The 24,429-nt window shown below is 34.6% G+C and overlaps 2 protein-coding genes, 1 long non-coding RNA gene and 2 pseudogenes across 3 annotated transcripts in view; 2 read left to right on the forward strand and 3 right to left on the reverse strand.

Moving 5' to 3' along the window:
• Positions 1–7,065, reverse strand: LOC140816204 (PP2A regulatory subunit TAP46-like; annotated as a pseudogene).
• Positions 6,440–24,429, forward strand: part of LOC140816206 (uncharacterized) — a 22,798-nt gene continuing 4,808 nt past the window's right edge. The window contains exon 1 of the long non-coding RNA XR_012114494.1: positions 6,440–6,626. This is a non-coding gene — a long non-coding RNA (uncharacterized lncRNA). The remainder of the gene's footprint in view (positions 6,627–24,429) is intronic.
• LOC140817220 (PP2A regulatory subunit TAP46-like) lies at positions 8,837–14,541 on the forward strand. Its single transcript, XM_073176865.1, has 7 exons — positions 8,837–9,100; positions 13,055–13,135; positions 13,236–13,358; positions 13,574–13,660; positions 13,759–13,863; positions 13,965–14,126; positions 14,470–14,541. Exons 1-7 carry the CDS (start codon positions 8,837–8,839, stop codon positions 14,539–14,541), a joined length of 894 nt encoding a protein of 297 aa, XP_073032966.1.
• Positions 15,309–16,544, reverse strand: LOC140816605 (phytolongin Phyl2.2-like; annotated as a pseudogene).
• The window catches only part of LOC140816205 (PP2A regulatory subunit TAP46-like), a 3,198-nt gene continuing 322 nt past the window's right edge, over positions 21,554–24,429 (reverse strand). Inside the window, exons 2-9 of the mRNA XM_073175300.1 lie at positions 24,251–24,373; positions 23,949–24,035; positions 23,746–23,850; positions 23,483–23,644; positions 22,835–22,870; positions 22,668–22,739; positions 22,082–22,362; positions 21,554–21,979 (exon numbers count right to left, since the gene is read on the reverse strand). Of these exons, the coding sequence (XP_073031401.1) occupies positions 21,730–21,979; positions 22,082–22,362; positions 22,668–22,739; positions 22,835–22,870; positions 23,483–23,644; positions 23,746–23,850; positions 23,949–24,035; positions 24,251–24,373 (1,116 nt within the window). The 3' untranslated portion in view covers positions 21,554–21,729. The remainder of the gene's footprint in view (positions 21,980–22,081; positions 22,363–22,667; positions 22,740–22,834; positions 22,871–23,482; positions 23,645–23,745; positions 23,851–23,948; positions 24,036–24,250; positions 24,374–24,429) is intronic.

Consider the following 24,429-nt stretch of genomic DNA (forward strand, 5'->3'; position numbering starts at 1 on the left):
CGTACTCATCGGCTACGTCTATCATACAAGGAAATGTTCATAATTTATAACAGCAGCACCACAAAACTGGAACTGAATCACTAGGCAGACACGGAAAACCGAAGCAATCATCCGCCAATTTTATTTGTGTAATTCTACTTAGTGACATGAAAGAAATTTCAACAATATCTTCAGTCTTAGCCACAGGGTGTGAGCTTCTTATTGCCTGCCCCACGAGGGTTGTCGTCTTTCCAGTCGTCCCACACCCTTGCCTTTTCTTGTGCCGCATCATCATCTTCCTCATCGTCCTCGCCTGGTTTTGACTGACGATTATCCTTGTACCATGATGAGTTCGCTTCTTCCATGAGCTTTGCATTATTCTCTTGCCATTTGTTCATAATATTCATCTCCTTCAGCCCAGCTTCTTCGATACTCATAGTTGGCATTCTGTAAATGCGAACCATATTTATTTATTTTCTTTTCCTCAAGTGCGTGTTCAAAGCGAAGAGTCGGGTGATTTTTGAGTTATAAGACTAGCAGCAGCATACCTGTGATGAGGTTGGAAACCTGGGCTGCCATTCTCTCTCTCTCGCTTGTTGGGTTTTTGGAAACAAGGCTAGCGGGTCCGAATATCATACGTTGGTGCTTGTGCTCGTGAAACCGTGACACCTTTGCTCGACCTTCTAAAACATCTTGAGCAAAAGTAGCACATGTAATAGGAGTTGCAGGTTTAGTATATCGAGCCCTTGCCGCAGCATCACGATGCCAGGATTCAGCTTTGTGGGTGCGCTCATTAAGAGTAGATTGTGAATAGTTGCCGTCCCCTTCCTATAAAAGGCGTAGTATCACTTGCACACAGAACATAATTGTGAAAGTTGAATATGGTATATGAAATAAACACAGAGTTGAGGATTCAGGTCACGCGAGGAAAACAATAAAATGTAGTATCGAAGCAACCATGAACTTGACAACAGAAGGCCGGGGAAGCACCTATACAGTAGTCACATTGTAAGAGAACTGAAGGGAACAGAAGGAAATGTTGCCAGACCCGTGGCATATAATTTCATGAAAGAATGCATTCCCAAGACGATGCATGAACATGATAGAGAGAAATATATTACCGACTACATACCTTGGACTGGTTCTCCTTTACAGCTAAGAGCATTTCTTCCTCTTTCTTAAGCATCTCCGACAAATCAAACGACTGTTATAGGCATGTGAGTAAGTACCAAGGAAACAAGATAAAGAAGTTAAAAATACAAAGGACAGTCTCCAAAGATCAGAAACATCCAGACCAACCTTACATAGTGCCAAGGAGATGGTGGTTATCCATGCCTGCAGGCATGTAACCAAACAATCATCATTATGATCCATGCAATGGTATGGAGGGAAGGGGAGGAACAAATCAAAACAATGGTTCTTAATTGAGCAGTGTCATTGAGGGATGCCTTCTAGAATTAGCGCATTGATTTCAACAATTTTGACAACAATCAGGGAAAAATGTGTTATAACAAACAATTTAACATGTTTATGCTTCAAAATAGAATAGAAAATCACGTATCAGATGGTGACATAGGCAATTGCGAGGGTGAATTTTCCTCATAATACTGACACAGAGGAAAATAAATGACCAGCAAAAAATAAGCCTTAAAGCCAACAAGAAAGTGCTGGTGTTAAATAGAGGTGAATTCTCAGTCCAGATATGTCTGTTCAAGTTATTACGACCATAAAATGGTGAATCCTTCCTCTTTATCATGATTCAGAGCAGCTACATAGATTGGCCACATGTATTTTAATTACAAGCACCAGTGAAATGTGCATCATAAAATTGTATATTATGTGCTTTTGGCATTAAGAAGAGCCAGGAGACACAGTGTAACTCACGCTAGAAACCTATTCTATAAAGAACATCACATTGATTAAATGAATTCTCAATAAACAACTTACTTCCCTTTCCTCTTCTCCGTCATCATCCTCTAAATCTTGTTCCCCCCTCTCTATGGGAGTAGATAGTGCAGATGCTCTAGTTGAGCGCCCACGACGTTCCTTCCGTTCCTTTATTTCAAGCAATTTTGACTCGGCCGCTTTTGTGCGTTTGAACCGAGCAATCTGAAGTAAATCCCAAGTATTAGATGCAGAGGAGTACTATCACTTATTCAACAAATGGAACTATGAAGTTCAATGAAACATGTCCGAGGAAGAATGCCAACCTTCTTAGCTCTTTGATCAGCAGATGAATTGCTCCTTGATTGCATAGATGATTCCAGTTCATCTTCTGGTACTAGCTCCATAGCTTCACAAAATGAAATAAATTCCTAGAATATGGCCAAATGAAAATTCGACATTCAAAAAATTATCAATAGCTTCCTTGAGCACATTGCCTTATCGTGTGACCAAAATCTAAAACTAGTACCTTTAGCTTGGCTAGTGAAGCTTTAAGAATCTGAATCCGGTTCTCCTGTGAATTTTTTTCTGTTAGCTCACCAAGATAATATGGAACCTGCATCAAAGACCATGAGTTAAATACTTTTAAATGATAACTTTCAGACACAACCAATACATCAGATTATCACAGAAACGAAAATCAGCTCACGTTTTTTTATCACATTTGCAAGAAAGTGAGTTTAAAGATTAAAGCGGAAAACAAAACCAGAACATTCATCCATTTAGATTACTTTGCCTTTCATGAAGATTAAAAAAATATTCAACACCTACAAGAAGATATTTGAGGTTGTTAGTACTGATATCATCCTTCGCCTCATTAGATGAAAATAACCCCAACTTTCCAATCATATCCTCGCATTTCCTCAAAAGCTCGCAACCGTTTCTCACAGTTTCCTGACAATAATTATTAAAAATGAAACATATACATGAAATAATACTCAAAGGAAAAGATAACAGAATATAACACACATCTAATACACAGTCACTCTAAAACCTGTTCGATTGAAGAATCGGAGGCGATTTGGTGAATCTTTTGAGCCTGCTCAAATAGAATCGGCAACGTAATGTCCTCCATCTGTAATTCCACAAAGCTGATTAGGTTTTGTCACTCAAGTTCTGAAATTGAATACGCGAATTTCAATCAGACAAGATTTCAAGAACTTTGTGTATGTGACTAAGTAAATTAATGAACGTTCAAAATCTGAAATTCGAGGGTTTGGATTTTTTTTCTTTTCCTTTTTTTGGGTGAAAATGGGTTTGATGATATGGTGGAAATACGCCAAATTGAGACTCAAAATCCCCATATCTCCTTCTTAAAAAAAATCCCTGATTCTCCCTCCCATACACATGATGAGAACCAGGTTATTCCATACCTTATGGAATCTGATTCCACCAAAGGGGTTGGAGCGACCATGACCATGCACCTCTGATGGTTGCACTTTTGTATCATATTGCCATAATCATACAAATCCTAGTTTCAAGCTCCTCGGGTACAACCGTGTAGTCTCCATTATCTCATTGAAATTAAATTTTGTATTTAAGCAACTTTTTAGATATGTAAAAACTTGTGAGCTATTTAATACGATTCTTCAGGTTTAAGGGTCGATTTTACCTGCTGAGTCGCAAAGTTTCTTGCTTCTGCTGCCTCGCCGATTTCACAAGCTACGGTTTAGAGTACTACTTTTTATTGTGAATATCGGTAGGTTTGACATGTCTCAAAGATAAAAATTCATGAAACCGTTTCACAAAAGACCTACTCATCATGGTTTCATCATAAATTGTACATATAATAAAATCCATCAAGTATGATCGAATATGATTTCAATAACTAATACTAAGTTCTTATATATATACTAGCCACCGAGGCACACGCGTTGCGTGTGTCATGAATATATGAGGCTAATATATCAAACCTTCATGATTTTACAACACCACTTGATCCATGAAAAGCAAGAGATTCCAAAGCTTAAAAAAATAGGTCAAACTAAACTTGTTACCTTAAATGATATAGATGTTGATCATAAAAATAATATTTTTTTGAAACAGTAATATCATCTAATGTGAAACAATGATAGAACTCAATTTAAAATAATTAAACAAATAGTCAAAATATTGTCTAAAAAACATGAGAATATCATCGCACTAAAATTTATCTAATATCAAAACCTAAAATTTATTTCTACATTCATTTAATAAATTGAAAAAAAAAATCAAGTTGTAGATATCTTTAAGCATTTTATGCATAAGCTAAACACTCTTTGGGCAAGCGTAGTAAGAAATTATTCATTTTATCGAATAATAACATAGTACAACATAAACAAACAAAATAAATAGAACGATCTATTAAAGTGTGCTATAAAAAATCGATATGACAAAACAAAATATAAACTACTGCAAGGATTTCGATAAATACATTACAAATAAAGTAGAACTTGACAAACTTCTTTTATGTGTCCACAAAACCGAAATATTGTAAGTAGACGATATTTAGAAGGAGAAGAAATTGAAGCTAAATAGTATTTAAACCTTTGACAATATTTAGAAGGCAACTCTTAGATATTGGTGTAGACATGTTTAAGTTTCAATGACTCAAGAAATAAAATAACATAATAACCCAAAAAATGTATAAACCATCGTTACATGTTAAATGAAAACCAAGAAAAACCAGTGAGATTAAGTGGAAGGAAACTTACATTATTTGAAAAAGTTATTCGAAATTCGTGAAGTCAAAGAAAAAATTGCAGAGGAAAGAAAGTCTTGTGTGAAAGATCTTTACCGACAAAATCAAAAGAAAGAAAGTTGAAACATTTTTGAGATATAACATTTGAAAGATTGAAGCGAATTTCGCGAAGTTAAACCAAAAATAAATATGATCAAGATACATAAATTGCACAATATTGTTGCCATCAATTGTATCAAAATGCTGAAGGAAGTAAAAACAATCATAAAGAAAAGCATCAATAAGTAAGACAATCGACAAATAAATTGAATTTTCCTAAGTTCACTTTTTATTTGAGTTTCAAACAACCAATGAACAGTACAACCAAGATTGTCCTTGAAATAAGGACATTCAAGCAGAAGTTGTGATGTCTGTGATGTATTTTGTGATGTATCAAAATATATGAGGCTAATATATCAAACCTTCATGGTTTTACAACACCAAGACAGTAAAAAATTTTGTACAACCAAGATTGTCCTTGAAATAAGGACATTCAAGCAGAAGCAGTCGCAGTTACCAAGTATATGTTATCAACATTACCAAAAACATATATTTAATTTAAATTTATAAAACCATGATTATGGGATAATTGAGGTAGACTCTTGTAATCTATTTATTGAAGGATTTCGCAAAGAACACCTTTTCTAAGTTCAATCATAACTATTGTATCAAGCTATCTTTAAATGATCATTATGTTGAATCAAACGAATCCTAACCTTGGGCTTCTTCTGTGTGTCGTCTTCTTCTACTTCTTATTATTAATCTTTAGCGTCAGACTTCCTTTGTATTTCCTACTCTTTGTTCTAAATTCCCCTATTGTAGATCGAAGTGGTTGACGTAATTGTACATATGTCTGTGTGATGTGTGATTTTTTTATTTCTTTGGGATAGTATCAACACGATCAGTCTGAAAAGCATGTTTCGTGGAGTCTCAATTGCAACTACAAATATTCAATCAGGCCTTATTAAGGTCCTTTCAACAGAATAGAATTTCAGCATGTGGGTCGCGCTCACAATGCTTGAATAAGTGCATCCGAGCAAAGTTTAATGGGACATTTATGTTATAAAATAAAGTAGTCCTTTTTTATGCTTCTACTGTGAAACTGTCTATCTAAAATACATTTTGTGAAGGCAGGTCCAGATGGCCTTTTTGAGGTGAAGGAGCATTGATTGCTCTATCTCGAGTGAATGCAATGCAAACTCAGAGGAATAATGAACGGTTTAGTGCATTTATGTGATGTATTTAAACTTGTGATGTCCAAACTTCACTGGAATAGAAAAATTATGGTGAAAATCCCTGAAACTGAAAGTTGTACTCTTCTGGAATGCAGTGTGGATTGTTCCTTTTTTTATTTCTTTTGTACTTATTTTTCCTTGTTAAGACAGTGAAGTAAAACTCCATTTGAATTTGCAACTTATCAAACATGTACAGCCGATTCTTACCTGGATTGTTGGCCTTCCAGATGAGTAATTCGGTCAATGGTGAGTCCTGCACTGGAATAAAACAATTATGGTGAAAATCCCTGAAACTAAAAGTTCTACTCTTCTGGAATGCAGTGTGGATTTTTCCTTTTTCTTGATTTCTTTTGTACTACTTTTCCTTGTTAAGACAGTGAAGTAAAACTCCATTTGAACTTGCAACTTCTCAAACATGTGTAGCCGATTCTTACCTGGATTGTTGGCCTTCCAGATGAGTAATTCGGTCAATGGTGAGTTCGATTGAGCCTTCTGCTATCTCGATAAAGGGTTGGGAGCAAAGTCAGTAGGTTTTGGTTGCTAGTATAATCTATTTGCAATCAATATAAAATCAATTAATGATGGGGTATGGAAAAATCATACGGAAACTTGAAAGCAAAGCATCTAATGATTGCACAAATATTTGCAGAAAACTCTTGGGAGAAAATATAGATTCGTGTTCTATTAAAGAGTTAGTACATGTGGAAGAACAGTTGGGAAAAAGTTTAAGCAAAATTAGGGCTAGGAAGGTGATCTCGTTAATGTCGTTGTGTATAAAAAAAACCTTTCCACTAAAAGTCAATCCCCAAATTGCAAATAAAACGAATCTCCTGGAAACGCAATAATGAAATAACAGGGAAAATCATCGGATTTTCGTCATAGATTCAATTCGAAGCAGAAACAAAACAAAAAATCATAAATCCCACTTCAAGATTTCGTTGAATAATCAAGAATCAAACTGGGAAAACAATTGTACCAGATCCAATGTTTCATTATTGATTTCTTCAAGACTTGTGCCTTTGTCACGAACCCTCACTCCTGTTAGATCTCTTCTTTTTTTTGTTTTTTTTTTCCAATAATCTTTTGTGAAAAAAGAACAAAATGGGATTGTAGAAGAGACGGTGAAATATTTGATCTGAGGTTTTTTACGGAGAAGGGGAAATGGGATTGATCGCTCGATCGCGTAAGAGCAGTGGTTTGCCCGTGGGCCGATGGGGGGTTATGGGCTGAAAGATGTCGGATCAAATTAAACAAAGATGATCAGGGGCAAAAAAGGAAATAAATAAATTAGTGTCCTCCTTGGCAGTTTTTATAAGGTGCTCAGCCTTAATCTACATAATATATATGAAAGCATGAATAAATTGAAATGGGCCTGTTTTTGTACGGTTTTCAGTCATCTAAAATACACGTGGCCTACCATTCTTTCTCCAACACAGCAGAAGTCTGTGCTGTCAATAAACCACGCTTGTGTCACCTACAGCATTCGGTTTTCTCTTTTATTTTCTTTTATGCATATAAAGAGGAGAGACGAGTATCGCGTCTCCTGCTCGATATACTCAATAATCGGCTAATCTTCCATTTCGAGCCCTACCGGCCATCTCAAGCTACGCAATGGCGTTTCCGGCCTTCGAGTGCCGCTCCGATCTTGATTGCACGCGGATTGCTGCACCGTCCGGTAGGAAAATCAAGCCTCCGATGCTCCACGGCGCGATGTCGGTCTACGGACTTTCCTCAAGGATTTAAAAATTCCCACCAAATTTCATTAGGCAGCTGAGCAACAAGGCGCGACGGAACTGTAGCAACATTGGTGTGGCGCAGGTTGTGGCTGCTTCGTGGCTAAACGACCAGGGTGACTGGGATTTCAAGTTCGCAGCTAAGGCTGTCGTTGCTGCGGCTGTGGCCGCCTCCGCGCCGGTTGACGAGGTGATTGTGGCTGAAAATACTACTTTTGATCGGGAAAATGTACGATTTGAGGTCGCGTCCTTTCAAATACGCTTCCTTTTTGAATTTGGATGGTAGCGTCGCGATTCATGCCGGTATGGTTTTAATTAATTCAACATATTCTTTGATTTCGATTTTTCTTTACTTGACTTCTCGGTTATGAAATCTCATTTGTGTGTTTCTTCTAGCATATTTTTATTTTCTTGATTATTGTGAAACATATTTGGAAGTAAAACAGTTTTTCCGATGCCTGATAATTTAAAAAAAATTCTCGGTATATTGATTATTCAGGAAAAGTGTCTGTGGCATTGTAAGAACTCTTTTGCACTATTTGTTGAACGTCCAAATCCAAGATGGATTTCGTAGAATTGCTTTTGTTTATCGTCGTGGATTGTACTTTCTTTTGATGTTTACATTAATGTGTCCAGGTGAAAGATTGGGCCGTGGTATTGTTACTGACACAATTACTACCCCAGCAGTTAATACACCTGCCTATTTCTTCAAGAAATTATGTTAGGACGTCGAGAGCCAGGTTTCATTGTTGTTTTTCACCTGAAAAGTTTGATCTCGAGAATTGTATTCTTATCTGTGTGTTTCATTTCGTCGTAGGTACAAGCCTGAAATTGTTGATATCGTAGTCGGCCGTGTTATTGAGTTATTTTTTTCCCTTTTGCGTCGTTCTTGATCGCCAGATTATTTAAACACAATTTTAATGAGTATTGTTGATTTTTTATAAGACCTGGATAGACATTAACAGTGTATATTGTCTACCATATCTGGTTTCTTTACGATATGAATATGTTGTTTTATGTAAACTCTTAATGAGATCCATCAAGCGAAGCAGATTTTTTCCGTTGATATGTTTTTTTTAAGAGAACCCCAAGCGATGGGGAACTAAGGAGACTTGTCTATAAAAATGAAGCATAAGTACACCGAGGGGGATCAAGCCTAAGCGTGTGATAACCTCAACATGAATCTTGTTTAGCCAACTATATTCAGAAGTTGTTGACTCCTAACAATGCAGCAAAAAGATGACATCAGCCAAAAAAACGACCTCAACCATCAATTTTTATCTCCACCATCTGGGCTTTCCATTTCTGGTAGTACAGGTGAAATGTATGAAAATGGTGTGGTTTCTATATCTTGTACAATATTATGCCTACACGCTCCACTGGAGGGAGCTTGTGTCCCATGTGGGCACATGGCTGGGTGCATGTCTTGTTTGAATGGAATTAAGGCCAAGAAATGGGGCTGCCCTGTATCTCGTTCCAAGATCGATCAGGTTATACATATATATGTTAATTAAATGGCATATGGATAAGATGTTACTGGTGAGTTTCATTGCTCTTGTTTGGAAGGAAATTCTATATTGAACTCGGATCAACTGGATTAGTCATTTTCCATCCCACACCGTCGCATCCTTCATATTCCATAAAAGAAAAAATATACAACGGAATGATCCGACGGTGTCAGGTGGACCATGAAACTTCGGTCTTTCATGATTTGGCTTCCTGCAAACTTTCAAAACCTTTTATTTTCCCTGCAGATTTAAATTACCTTAGCTTTAAGAGACGGATGATCAACTGTTACATGTTGTTTCTCCTTTGTAGCCAAAGATGCACGCCAGCTCGGCTCTGGCAGCGTAACTTACAAGATTGAATTCATGTTTACATAATCTGTTAGTCATTTATGGTGAACACAATGCAAGCTTTTTATGAGTTATATATGCCTCAATATTGTGATTATGCCATAAGAACTTGAAATTCAGTGCATGTATGGTAACCATGATGAAGTTTTTTTTATGGTTGTGTGCTGTATAATTGTTTTTTTGTAAATTTTAAAGTAACTCTGCTCCTTTTGCTTCTCATTCAGCAGAGGTGAGTGTATGTTTCCATGTATAATTTTTCTTAGATGAATGGTACGTACTAGATGAAGTAGTTTATGGGTAAAGTGTAATACTTATGAGAGAGTAAAAACCGTATATTTTTTTTTTTATATATATTTATGTTCAAGAATGTCGCATCTTGTTCACCACTTCAAAATCAGATTTCTTTTAATATTATAGTGTCATTTCTGCCAATTCAAAATTATTTTTCTTCTACAGATTCCATGAACGTACATTGTGGGAGTTAAACTTGTTTACCAGAACAAAACATGGCACCTAATCATCAAATTTGTTTAATTTGCTTGCATTATAATTCAATAATCATGGTTAAATTCAAAAGCCTAACGTCTGTTGAAAATTAATATCTAATGGTCACTACAAAAAAAAAAATTGGATTAGCGACGGTTTAGACAGTCCAACACATAACGGTAAAACCCAGGCTCTGATACCATGTTAAGATTGGAACTTTGACCTAACTCAACCCCAAAAGCTAGCTCAAGGGGGGAGGGTTGTCCAAGCCCATATATACAACTCCCAGGTTAATTATCCAACAGCGTTGCCAAAAGGGTAAGGCGACGGTTTTAACGACAATTTGGCTAACAGGAGGCGTCGTCGCATTCAAAAAGCGACGGTTGTTCAACTCCCGTTGTTATATAGTGACGGTTTTTATGAAGAACGCCGTCGCTATATTTGCGACGGTAAAAATAGCGACGGCGTTAATACCGTCGCAAATATAGCGACGGCGTTTATAAAAACACCGTCGCTACTTTAAGCGACGGTTTAATATACCGTCGCTACTTTAAGCGACGGTTTATATTAAACCGTCGCTATATTAAGCGACGGATTTTAAATCCATCGCTATATTAATCGACGGTTTTTTAAAAAAACCGACGCTTAAGTAGCGACGGTGTTTATACATAAAATTCATATAAAAAAATTACGAACGGAATATCGCACTAAAAAAACTACTAATAAATTTTCTGTAAAAAAAAAAACTTTACCCTAATTTGCACGAAGACATGCAGCTTTATGTCACGGAAGATCGCACCGACGAGGAAATCTACAAAATATTTTACGAAAAATTGTTAGTACAAAACAAAAAAATCGAAACTTTGAAAAAATGGATAAAGTTTCGCTACTACCGGATAGAGGTGAAAAATCGTTTTAGAAAATGATCGCGAAGCTCGGTATATAAAGAACTATAGCGACGGTTTTTACAAACCTGTCGCTATATAGCGACGGTTTTTAAAAACCTGTCGCTATATAGCGACGGTGTTTAGAAAACCGTCGCTATATAGCGACGAGTAAAGAGAACCTGTCGCTAAATTAGCGACGAGTTAAGAAACCCGTCGCTACAGTAGCGACGGTAAAGGCAAACTGTCGCCGATCTAAATCGGCGACGGTTTGTGCAAGAAAACCGTCGCGTTTTTACCTTGCATTTACCAACTTTTTTATTAAAACCGTCGTCTATTAAATTAATCGACGGTTTATGAAAATTTGTCGCTATAATAGCGACGGTAGCGATGGGTTTAATTAAATCGTCGCTTAATTTAATATGCGACGGTTCTAATAAAAACCGTCGCTATATAGCGACGAGAAATAAAAACCGTCGCTATTTGAGCAACGGTTTTACTAAAACCGTCGCTAATCCTTCCGTTTTTTTGTAGTGGGTGTACATTTTTCCAGGGACTAAAATCTACTCCTGATTTCTGAGACTTAATTCCTCTATTTTGCACAAAGGATATAATTGTAGATATGATTATCAGTTGATGAAGTGTTATGCATTGCTTTAAAAAAATTAATTATTTACTAATCACTTGAATATAAATTTTAATATGGTACAAGCTCTAATTGTTGAGACCATTGCTAATCAGCGATACAAAAACATAAAGAGTGTTCTCAGTAAATCTGTTTTTTTTTTAAAGGAGAAACAGAATGTGCTCCTAAATTTGAGCTTTTTTTAATGAAACTATGTCGAAAGAGTGACAAAAATATGACTTTTTGAATTAAATTATGTAGACGAGACCAAAGGGTGCAAATAAAAAGTGCACAAATGTGTTCCTCGGAACTTGAATTCATGGGAAGAACCCGTATGTTTGAACAACACAATTATTTGTAATCTCCTTTACTAACACCATGATTCGGTTTAAGTAACGAGAACAAATTGGTTGTTTACTTGGAGTTCGGATGCATTTGTTGACAGTTATGTTATCGTCGCGCACAAACATATTGTGAGAAACATTAATTTTTTGTGACATGTTCGTTGATGTTTGAAATATCAAAATTATATTTACAAAAATGAGTTGTTATCATCCTTCTTGTCTATTCATATACTTTGATTTCTTTTGTTAGTCTCTCGATGTAATCATCTATTCATCTATCTTGTGAATTAAATTGATTATCATATTTAAATATCTTAAAAACTCGAAGTTACAAAATTCATAAATACATCAACTAAAATCTCAAGTAAAAAATGTTATATCTATTGAAATCCTATCTACATTAACGAGTTTTCAAAGCTCTTTGATGACACTAATATTTTAAATGCTCTTACCGATTGTTTAATGATTCATATTACAACTAATATTTAAGTTAAAGTTGTCGCGTTCGTAAAACCATTAGCGTCAACTATATCATTAAGTGAGGCACCCTTACAACCACTACCCTGATTTATTTATGGATGTTCTTTTTTCGAATTTATGATAACAAATTTATGGAGTAGATCTATTATTAAATTTTAAGATGAACATATACGTTATGTCCAATTCGAGACTTGTTATTAAAATTCTCCTATTTTAATATCAACTCAATATTTTCCTTAAATATTTTCAATTTTATAAATTCTTTGTTTTTCCATATTTTTTTTACTTTGTTAAGTATAATGTCAACTTGAAATAGACTACAAATATAAAAGTAAATAAAAAATTACTATAACCAAATATTATGGCTTTTAAAATTAAATTATTAAATAAGACCTAAACAAATATGAACATATGATTAATTGATCTTGAGATAAATATAAATGCTTATATGTTGGACTACAGAGCTGGGTAAGACACCTCAAGAATTGATGTGCCGCCCTTACCTATATATATATAAACACATTACAATCCCCAAATAGTACTTGGGTTTTTTTTTTTTTTTTTTTATCAAAAGCCTAGCCCATTTAGAATGCAATCACAATGGAAATACGATTGGCCTAGGCCCAAACGAATGAGAGAAAGCTTCTCTTTAAATCCACCTAGGGCTTCTCATATTCACGACACTCTAGTAAAATAGAATAGATAGAAATTCGCGTATTCAATTTCAGAACTTGAGTGACAAAACCTAATCAGCTTTGTGGAATTACAGACGGAGGACATTAAGTTGCCGATTCTATTCGAGCAGGCTCAAAAGATTCACCAAATCGCCTCCGATTCTTCAATCGAACAGGTTTTAGAGTGACTGTGTATTAGATGTGTGTTATATTCTGTTATCTTTTCCTTTGAGTATTATTTCATGTATATGTTTCATTCTTAATAATTATTGTCAGGAAACTGTGAGAAACAGTTGCGAGGTTTTGAGGAAATGCGAGGATATGATTGGAAAGTTGGGGTTATTTTCATCTAATGAGACGAAGGATGATATCAGTACTAACAACCTCAAATATCTTCTTGTAGGTGTTGAATATTTTTTAAATCTTCATGAAAGGCAAAGTAATCTAAATGGATGAATGTTCTGGTTTTGTTTTCCGCTTTAATCTTTAAACTCACTTTCTTGCAAATGTGATAAAAAAACGTGAGCTGATTTTCGTTTATGTGATAATCTGATGTATTGTTCGTGTCTGAAAGTTATCGTTTAAAAATATTTAACTCATGGTCTTTGATGCAGGTTCCATATTATCTCGGTGAGCTAACAGAAAAAAATTCACAGGAGAACCGGATTCAGATTCTTAAAGCTTCACTAGCCAGGCTAAAGGTACTAGTTTTAGATTTTGGTCACACGATAAGGCAATGTGCTCAAGGAAGCTATTGATAATTTTTTGAATGTCGAATTTTCATTTGGCCATATTCTAGGAATTTATTTCATTTTGTGAAGCTATGGAGCTAGTACCAGAAGATGAACTGGAATCATCTATGCAATCAAGGAGCAATTCATCTGCTGATCAAAGAGCTAAGAAGGTTGGCATTCTTCCTCGGACATGTTTCATTGAACTTCATAGTTCCATTTGTTGAATAAGTGATAGTACTCCTCTGCATCTAATACTTGGGATTTACTTCAGATTGCTCGGTTCAAACGCACAAAAGCGGCCGAGTCAAAATTGCTTGAAATAAAGGAACGGAAGGAACGTCGTGGGCGCTCAACTAGAGCATCTGCACTCTCTACTCCCATAGAGAGGGGGGAACAAGATTTAGAGGATGATGACGGAGAAGAGGAAAGGGAAGTAAGTTGTTTATGGAGAATTCATTTAATCAATGTGATGTTCTTTATAGAATAGGTTTCTAGCGTGAGTTACATTGTGTCTCCTGGCTTTTCTTAATGCCAAAAGCACATAATATACAATTTTATGATGCACATTTCACTGGTGCTTGTAATTAGAATACATGTGGTCAATCTATGTAGCTGCTCTGAATCATGAAAAAGAGGAAGAATTCAACATTTTATGGTCGTAATAACTTGAACAGACATATCTGGACTGAGAATTCACCTCTATTTAACATCAGCACTTTCTTGTTGGTTTTAAGGCTTACTTTTTGCTGGTCATTTATTTTTCCTCTGTGTCACAGTATTATGAGGAAAATTCACCCTCGCAATTCCCTATGTCACCATCTGATACGTGCTTTTCTATTCTATTTTGAAGCATAAACATGTTAAATTGTTTGTTATAACACATTTTTCATGTAAATTTTAGTGATTACATTGATTGTGAACTGATTTAATAAATCGTAATGTTGCATTTTCTATTTTTATTCAAATAATTCTAATTCATATCACGGGTGTCAATTCGAGTGGGTTGGGTGGGGTTGAGCAAAAGTATTATTCAAAAATTGCTCAACCCAAACCTAAACCCGAATCTAGCCATCAACCCATATAACTCGATTTTGAATTTTTTAAAGAAAATTAAATAATACTTTTTGTTGTGTGTACATATTGGTGTTTTGATGATTTTTGTGTGTGTAATATGTAAACTACTTGTAATAAACACTGGTTTTACAGTCTTTTATCACCTTACTTGTATATATTATCTGGAATTTTCTTAACCTTCTGAAATTTAATATTAATTGAATAAATATTTGATTTAGGATTCGACTGTAATCAATACACTTCATTGATCCAAAATCTAAAGTAAATTCGTAAGCAGGGAAAAAAAGAGAATTTGAAGGGAGATTAAAGTGTTATTTTTAGGTATTCCAAGTTAAAAATACACTAAATACTGCCATAGTTAAGACTCAGACAAATAATAAAAAAATATATAAAAACAATTCATTGCACACCAACAAAGTTCAAGAAAACATACAGAATCCACCGCCTTGCATATGAATTCTATACAACACCTACTATACACACTGAAGAAGCCTTCAACACAAAATGTTTACAACAGCAGCATAAATCAACTCGTCCTGTGCTATCACACAGATTTGATTGTCATTGGTAAAAAAAATCAACTTTACCAGCAAACGCCAAAAAACCACATTTTGCGGTCGATTTGCATCCAAAATATGCCAATGCATCTTATCTGTGTAATACAAAAACAAGACACAAAAAACCTTTGATCTTTTTCCAAATTTGTTCAGCTGTCAGCGGTCAACGCATTTAAACCCACTGTAAACCCACAACCAAACTGCAAACAAGATGGTGCAAATGATCAGATCTAGGGACAAAACAATCCAAACTTGCTTTTTCCAAACATTCTTTGCCTTGTGATGGTTGTGTAGCCCCAGTAATTCTGTAGAATAAACTCCATTCTTGTGCATAACAAGAGAAAATTCTCGGCCAGATCCTATTCCCATGATTTTCATTTTCTTCACAAACTCGGTTTTCTCCTTTTTCGGTGTTCATTCTTCCCTTTTCCTTGAATTCTCCGAACCACTTTTTCTTGATCATCTTGAACGTCATGGCAGCATCCGAATTATGTCTTCCCACCGAACAGGGCCCCGACCACAACATCCTGTTTGGGTTCATTCTCATCCCCCTGGGAGACCCGAAGCCCTCCACGTCTGTGCCGAGAGCATGACCTAGAAGTTGATGGAAAACCGGGTTAAATTCACCTTGAAAACAATGTGAGCTCAAAAGTTCCAACCTCTTTTTCCCCGGATCCCCGTTAAAAACGTCCTCAAAAGAGTCTTTCACGCTCTTCAAAAATGCCCAACCTTCCGAATTCTCCAATTTCACATCGAAAATCGCGAAATAAACGAAAGGGTCCTCGATCAAGAAAGAGTAGGTGCGGGAGCGGACGGTGTGGGAGAAGGTGGAATGAAAAGCCGGAGTCTTTTCCAAACATTTCGCGGCAAGAGCACCTAGGGTCTCGTCCCTGGAATTGAACTCCGCCAAAACGGTGGTGCCCTTCGCAATGCAGGCGTAGTGTAGCACATCCGGATACAGCACCATTGTACAAATCCAATGCAACCATTAATACCCAAAAAAAATTTCTTATTTCGTAATCCCCTTTTCGCTTCTATTCCTGAAAAAAGAAAATCCAATTGGATGGTTGCTTCAAGTACGTATACAATTGTGGGTTTATCGAAATCAACCCCTTTGAGGTAGGGCAACATGCGGAAACGGCGTCAAAAACGCCGAAAGAAACAACTCTAGGGATTGCGAGAAGTCGCTTCAGCCGCCGGAAAAGGAGAAGAAGCCTCGAACAACTGGGAAATTTAGGTAAATAACACTCAACAACAACATATTTAAAAAACTAGCACTCACTTTTGAAATGTCTATTTTACCCTTATTTTAAATATTTTCAAATCCTTTTTTTTTCTTAGAACCTAAACTAATGTTTTCTTCTTCTTCCTTTGGGCTGCTCATTTGTTCTTTTTTTTTTAGGGTTATGGTAAAAACAAAGTGAGTAATTCGTGTTTTATATCCTATTTACTATATTATGGTATGTTTTCATTGATAAAAAATTACGAAATTAAACATAGTGTGAAATAAGACAAAAATGACTAAGGCGACCGAATGGCGACTGGGAGCAACCGAATGGCGATTGAGTTATATAGTAAAAAATAGTGAGCAAGTTCATGTTTTACATGATACTTAATATATTATGATATATTTTTATGGATAAGAGATTATAAGATAAAAATAGTGTGAAATAAGCTAAAATGCGATTGAGGGCGACCGAATGACGATTGAGTGATATGATAAAAACAAAGTGAGCAAATTCGTGTTTTATATCACATTTACTATATTATGGTACGTTTTCATGGATAAGAAATTACGAAATTAAACATAGTGTGAAATAAGGCAAAAATGACTGAGGGCGACCGAATGGCGACTGAGACCGACCGAATGTCGACTGAGTTATATAGTAAAAAAATATTGAGCAAGTTCAAGTTTTATATTTTACTTAATATATTATAATATATTTTTTATGGATATGAGTTTATAAAATGAAAAATAATGTGAAAGAAGCTAAAAAGCGATTGAAGGCGACCGAATGACGATTGAGTCATGTCGTAAAAACAAAGTGAGTAAATTCGTGTTTTATATCATATTTACTATATTATGGTGTGTTTTCAAGTATAAGAAATTATGAAATTAAACATAGTGTGAATTAAGGCAAAAATGACTGAGGGCGGCCGAATGGCGACTGGGAACGACCGAATGACGATTGAGTTATATAGTAAAAAATAGTGAGCAAGTTCATGTTTTATATGCTACTTAATATATTATGATATATTTTTATAGATGAGAGATTATAAGATGAAAAATAGTGTGAAATAAGCTAAAAAGCGATTGAGAGCGATCAAATGATGATTGAGTGATTTGGTAAAAACAAAGTGAGTAAATTCGTGTTTTATATCACATTTACTATATTATGGTACGTTTTCATGGATAAGAAATTACGAAATTAAACATAGTGTGAAATAAGGCAAAAATGACTGAGGGCGACCGAATGGCGACTGAGACCGACCGAATGTCGACTGAGTTATATAGTAAAAAAATATTGAGCAAGTTCAAGTTTTATATTTTACTTAATATATTATAATATATTTTTTATGGATATGAGTTTATAAAATGAAAAATAATGTGAAAGAAGCTAAAAAGCGATTGAAGGCGACCGAATGACGATTGAGTCATGTCGTAAAAACAAAGTGAGTAAATTCGTGTTTTATATCATATTTACTATATTATGGTGTGTTTTCAAGTATAAGAAATTATGAAATTAAACATAGTGTGAATTAAGGCAAAAATGACTGAGGGCGGCCGAATGGCGACTGGGAACGACCGAATGACGATTGAGTTATATAGTAAAAAATAGTGAGCAAGTTCATGTTTTATATGCTACTTAATATATTATGATATATTTTTATAGATGAGAGATTATAAGATGAAAAATAGTGTGAAATAAGCTAAAAAGCGATTGAGAGCGATCAAATGATGATTGAGTGATTTGGTAAAAACAAAGTGAGTAAATTCGTGTTTTATATCACATTTACTATATTATGGTACGTTTTCATGGATAAGAAATTACGAAATTAAACATAGTGTGAAATAAGGCAAAAACGACTGAGGGGCACCGAATGGCGACTGAGTTATATAGTAAAAAATAGTGAGCAAGTTCATGTTTTATATCCTACTTAATATATTATGATATATTTTTATAGATAAGAGATTATAAAATGAAAAATAGTGTGAAATAAGCTAAACAGCGATTGAGGGTGACCGAATGAAGATTGAGTGATATGATAAAAACAAAGTGGGTAAATTCGTGTTTTATATCTTATTTACTATATTATGATATTTTTCATGTATAAGAAATTACAAAATTAAACATATTGTGAAATAAGACAAAAATGACTGAGGGCGACTGAATGGCGACTGGGAGCGACCGAATGACGACTGAGTTATATAGTAAAAAATAGTGAGCAAGTTCATGTTTTATATGCTACTTAATATATTATGATATATTTTTATGGATAAGAGATTATAAAATGAAAAATAGTGTGAAATAAGGTAAAAACAATATTTTCTAGTACATCAAGTGGTTTTATTAGATCACTCATATATCATTCAGTCACTCTTTGTATTATGACATTATTTTTATAGTTTACACTATCACTCCATTATGCTATACTTAAATAGATTAAATAGACCCCAAACGTGAAGTTGCTCGTATTTTCTATTATAAGAATCATATATCACTCAGTCGCTCTCAGTCGCTCTATTGATTATTTTACGTCACTTTTATATTTTATACTCACACGATTATAATATATTATAATATAATAAATAATCCACAAAACATTAATTTGATCACCTTTTATACATTGAATAATACAAAATATTTTCAATTCATTCGTACTAAATCATTAATGTTCAATTACATTTAAAAAAAAACATCCAACCTCCCACTTCCAAAAAACAATATTTTTTAGTACATCAAGTGGTTCTATTAGATCACGCATATATCACTCAGTCGTTCTCAGTCGCTATTTGTATTATGACATTATTTTTATAGTTTACACTATCACTCCATTATGCTATACTCAAATAGATTAAATAGACTCCAAACGTGAAGTTGCTCGTATTTTCTATTATAAGAATCATATATCACTCAGTCGCTCTTTGAATTAATTTACGCCACTTTTATATTTTATACTCACATGATTATAATATACTATAATATTGTAAATAGTCCACAAAACATCAATTCGATCACCATTTATATATTGAATAATATAAAATATCTTCGATTCATTCATACTAAATCATTAATGTTCAATTACATTTTTTTAAAAAAACATCCAAACTTCCACTTCCAAAAAACAGTATTTTCTAGTACATCAAGTGGTTCTATTAGATCACTCATATATCACTCAGTCGCTCTTTGTATTATGATATTATTTTTATATTTTACACTATCACTCCATTATACTATACTAAAATAGAGTAAATAGACCCCAAACATGAAGTTGCTCGTATTTTCTATTATAAAAATCATATATCACTCAGTCGCTCTCAGTCGCTTTTTTAATTATTTTACGCCACTTTTATATTTTATACTCACACGATTATAATACACTATAATATAGTAAATAGTCCACAAAACATTAACTTGATCACCTTTATACATTGAATAGTACAAAATATCTTCGATTCATTCATACTAAATCATTAATATTCAATTGCATTTAAAAAAAATACATACAACCATCCACTTTCAAAAAACAATATGTTTTAGTAAAAGTACAAAATAAGCAATAAATATGTCATAAAAATTAAATGATTTAACATATAATCGGATGACATAACATATCAAAGTGGACGACTGAAAACAGAATTGAGCGACTGAAAACAGAATTAAGCGACTGAACCCATAATATTTGGGCGACAGAATATTTAAGAATGAAATATATGAAAAATTATATTTACAATATATACATTGTAATAAAAACCGGTAAATCGATAAAAAAATTGACATGACATTAGAACTTACACATGATTTAAAATATTTGACAATGTCGAGAAAAATTGAAACTTTTTTTAGGAAAACAAATGACTACAATATTCTCTTGCTTAATGTAGAGGAAGAAAAAAATTGAAGAGAAGACCAATGAGTGAAGGATGAAGAAAAAAAGAATCGTTGTAAGAAGGATGAAAAGAATGGAGAGAACAAAAACCCATTTTCTTTCTCCTCTTTTTGTTTTGTATTGTATGCTTATTTTGTTTTAATTATTTTTTTAAGTGGATGTTATTTATCAAATTTTGAATTCTAAAAGACTAATATATAAAATTAAAATTTGCTTAGGGTTAGATTTTTAATTGGCCCCGAACAACTTCTCCATGGGCTGGCGTGGGCTGGTGGGGACGGTGCGATCTTATCAGGAATTATTTCTCTCTTATTTTAATTAAAATATATTTTTATAATTATCTTTAAATGTATTCAAAGCAATCCATAAATTTTTTAATTTACATTAATTTATTTATTTTTAATAATAATATATTATATGAAAACATATGGATAGAACTTCGAAGAGTACCTGAGTTTGGTCCACCATAGTCCATAACAACCGGATTGATTGTGAGTTATTACATAATTTGTATTTGAATATTTTAATTTAAGCTAATAAAATAAGGATTGATACAAATCCGCCATATAATCTCTTAAACAAATACAACTTTAAAACTAAAGACCAAATTTGAAGAAATAAAATATCAATATTATCATGTATATACAAATCAGTAGGAGCTTAAATATCATGGAACTTTAAAATAAAATATGTCGGAAATTTGTACAAAACAATGAAAATGCTTGAGCTATCTATGAATTTTTGCAGGGAGTTATCAAAGTTTGTGTGATGTCTATATTGTCTTTTTTATTTATGTCGATTAGTTATTTTTCTTCCAAATTCTGGACGATTTATTAATAGAATTTGTTTTAAGTTTAAATTTATCAGGTTTTGGAAATCCAATAGGATTTTAAAAATGTAAATGGAGATTTTGTTAGCCTAAATCTAAGCAGACACAAATTATATTGGTAATTTATGATGTATTTGGATTGAATATTTAAAATTCATAATTTTGAATTTATTTAGAAAACTCAAATATATCTTCCCGTAGCCATGTTGAATTTCAAATTTTACCTTTTTGAAAAATATATTAATTCAAGAAAACAAATATCAGATGATTTTTCGAACGCACAAAACACGTACTCATCGGCTACGTCTATCATACAAGGAAATGTTCATAATTTATAACAGCAGCACCACAAAACTGGAACTGAATCACTAGGCAGACACGGAAAACCGAAGCAATCATCCGCCAATTTTATTTGTGTAATTCTACTTAGTGACATGAAAGAAATTTCAACAATATCTTCAGTCTTAGCCACAGGGTGTGAGCTTCTTATTGCCTGCCCCACGAGGGTTGTCGTCTTTCCAGTCGTCCCACACCCTTGCCTTTTCTTGTGCCGCATCATCATCTTCCTCATCGTCCTCGCCTGGTTTTGACTGACGATTATCCTTGTACCATGATGAGTTCGCTTCTTCCATGAGCTTTGCATTATTCTCTTGCCATTTGTTCATAATATTCATCTCCTTCAGCCCAGCTTCTTCGATACTCATAGTTGGCATTCTGTAAATGCGAACCATATTTATTTATTTTCTTTTCCTCAAGTGCGTGTTCAAAGCGAAGAGTCGGGTGATTTTTGAGTTATTAAGACTAGCAGCAGCATACCTGTGATGAGGTTGGAAAACCTGGGCTGCCATTCTCTCTCTCTCGCTTGTTGGGTTTTTGGAAACAAGGCTAGCGGGTCCGAATATCATACGTTGGTGCTTGTGCTCGTGAAACCGTGACACCTTTGCTCGACCTTCTAAAACATCTTGAGCAAAAGTAGCACATGTAATAGGAGTTGCAGGTTTAGTATATCGAGCCCTTGCCGCAGCATCACGATGCCAGGATTCAGCTTTGTGGGTGCGCTCATTAAGAGTAGATTGTGAATAGTTGCCGTCCCCTTCCTATAAAAGGCGTAGTATCACTTGCACACAGAACATAATTGTGAAAGTTGAATATGGTATATGAAATAAACACAGAGTTGAGGATTCAGGTCACGCGAGGAAAACAATAAAATGTAGTATCGAAGCAACCATGAACTTGACAACAGAAGGCCGGGGAAGCACCTATACAGTAGTCACATTGTAAGAGAACTGAAGGGAACAGAAGGAAATGTTGCCAGACCCGTGGCATATAATTTCATGAAAGAATGCATTCCCAAGACGATGCATGAACATGATAGAGAGAAAATATATTACCGACTACATACCTTGGACTGGTTCTCCTTTACCGCTAAGAGCATTTCTTCCTCTTTCTTAAGCATCTCCGACAAATCAAACGACTGTTATAGGCATGTGAGTAAGTACCAAGGAAACAAGATAAAGAAGTTAAAAATACAAAGGACAGTCTCCAAAGATCAGAAACATCCAGACCAACCTTACATAGTGCCAAGGAGATGGTGGTTATCCATGCCTGCAGGCATGTAACCAAACAATCATCATTATGATCCATGCAATGGTATGGAGGGAAGGGGAGGAACAAATCAAAACAATGGTTCTTAATTGAGCAGTGTCATTGAGGGATGCCTTCTAGAATTAGCGCATTGATTTCAACAATTTTGACAACAATCAGGGAAAAATGTGTTATAACAAACAATTTAACATGTTTATGCTTCAAAATAGAATAGAAAATCACGTATCAGATGGTGACATAGGCAATTGCGAGGGTGAATTTTCCTCATAATACTGACACAGAGGAAAATAAATGACCAGCAAAAAATAAGCCTTAAAGCCAACAAGAAAGTGCTGGTGTTAAATAGAGGTGAATTCTCAGTCCAGATATGTCTGTTCAAGTTATTACGACCATAAAATGGTGAATCCTTCCTCTTTATCATGATTCAGAGCAGCTACATAGATTGGCCACATGTATTTTAATTACAAGCACCAGTGAAATGTGCATCATAAAATTGTATATTATGTGCTTTTGGCATTAAGAAGAGCCAGGAGACACAGTGTAACTCACGCTAGAAACCTATTCTATAAAGAACATCACATTGATTAAATGAATTCTCAATAAACAACTTACTTCCCTTTCCTCTTCTCCGTCATCATCCTCTAAATCTTGTTCCCCCCTCTCTATGGGAGTAGATAGTGCAGATGCTCTAGTTGAGCGCCCACGACGTTCCTTCCGTTCCTTTATTTCAAGCAATTTTGACTCGGCCGCTTTTGTGCGTTTGAACCGAGCAATCTGAAGTAAATCCCAAGTATTAGATGCAGAGGAGTACTATCACTTATTCAACAAATGGAACTATGAAGTTCAATGAAACATGTCCAAGGAAGAATGCCAACCTTCTTAGCTCTTTGATCAGCAGATGAATTGCTCCTTGATTGCATAGATGATTCCAGTTCATCTTCTGGTACTAGCTCCATAGCTTCACAAAATGAAATAAATTCCTAGAATATGGCCAAATGAAAATTCGACATTCAAAAAATTATCAATAGCTTCCTTGAGCACATTGCCTTATCGTGTGACCAAAATCTAAAACTAGTACCTTTAGCTTGGCTAGTGAAGCTTTAAGAATCTGAATCCGGTTCTCCTGTGAATTTTTTTCTGTTAGCTCACCAAGATAATATGGAACCTGCATCAAAGACCATGAGTTAATACTTTTAAATGATAACTTTCAGACACGACCAATACATCAGATTATCACAGAAACGAAAATCAGCTCACGTTTTTTTTATCACATTTGCAAGAAAGTGAGTTTAAAGATTAAAGCGGAAAACAAAACCAGAACATTCATCCATTTAGATTACTTTGCCTTTCATGAAGATTAAAAAAATATTCAACACCTACAAGAAGATATTTGAGGTTGTTAGTACTGATATCATCCTTCGCCTCATTAGATGAAAATAACCCCAACTTTCCAATCATATCCTCGCATTTCCTCAAAAGCTCGCAACCGTTTCTCACAGTTTCCTGACAATAATTATTAAAAATGAAACATATACATGAAGGCAAAAACTTGTGTGAGA

Source organism: Primulina eburnea, chromosome 16 (genome assembly GCF_022965805.1).
Source record: "Primulina eburnea isolate SZY01 chromosome 16, ASM2296580v1, whole genome shotgun sequence".
In the NCBI taxonomy this organism is placed as follows: Eukaryota; Viridiplantae; Streptophyta; class Magnoliopsida; order Lamiales; family Gesneriaceae; genus Primulina; species Primulina eburnea.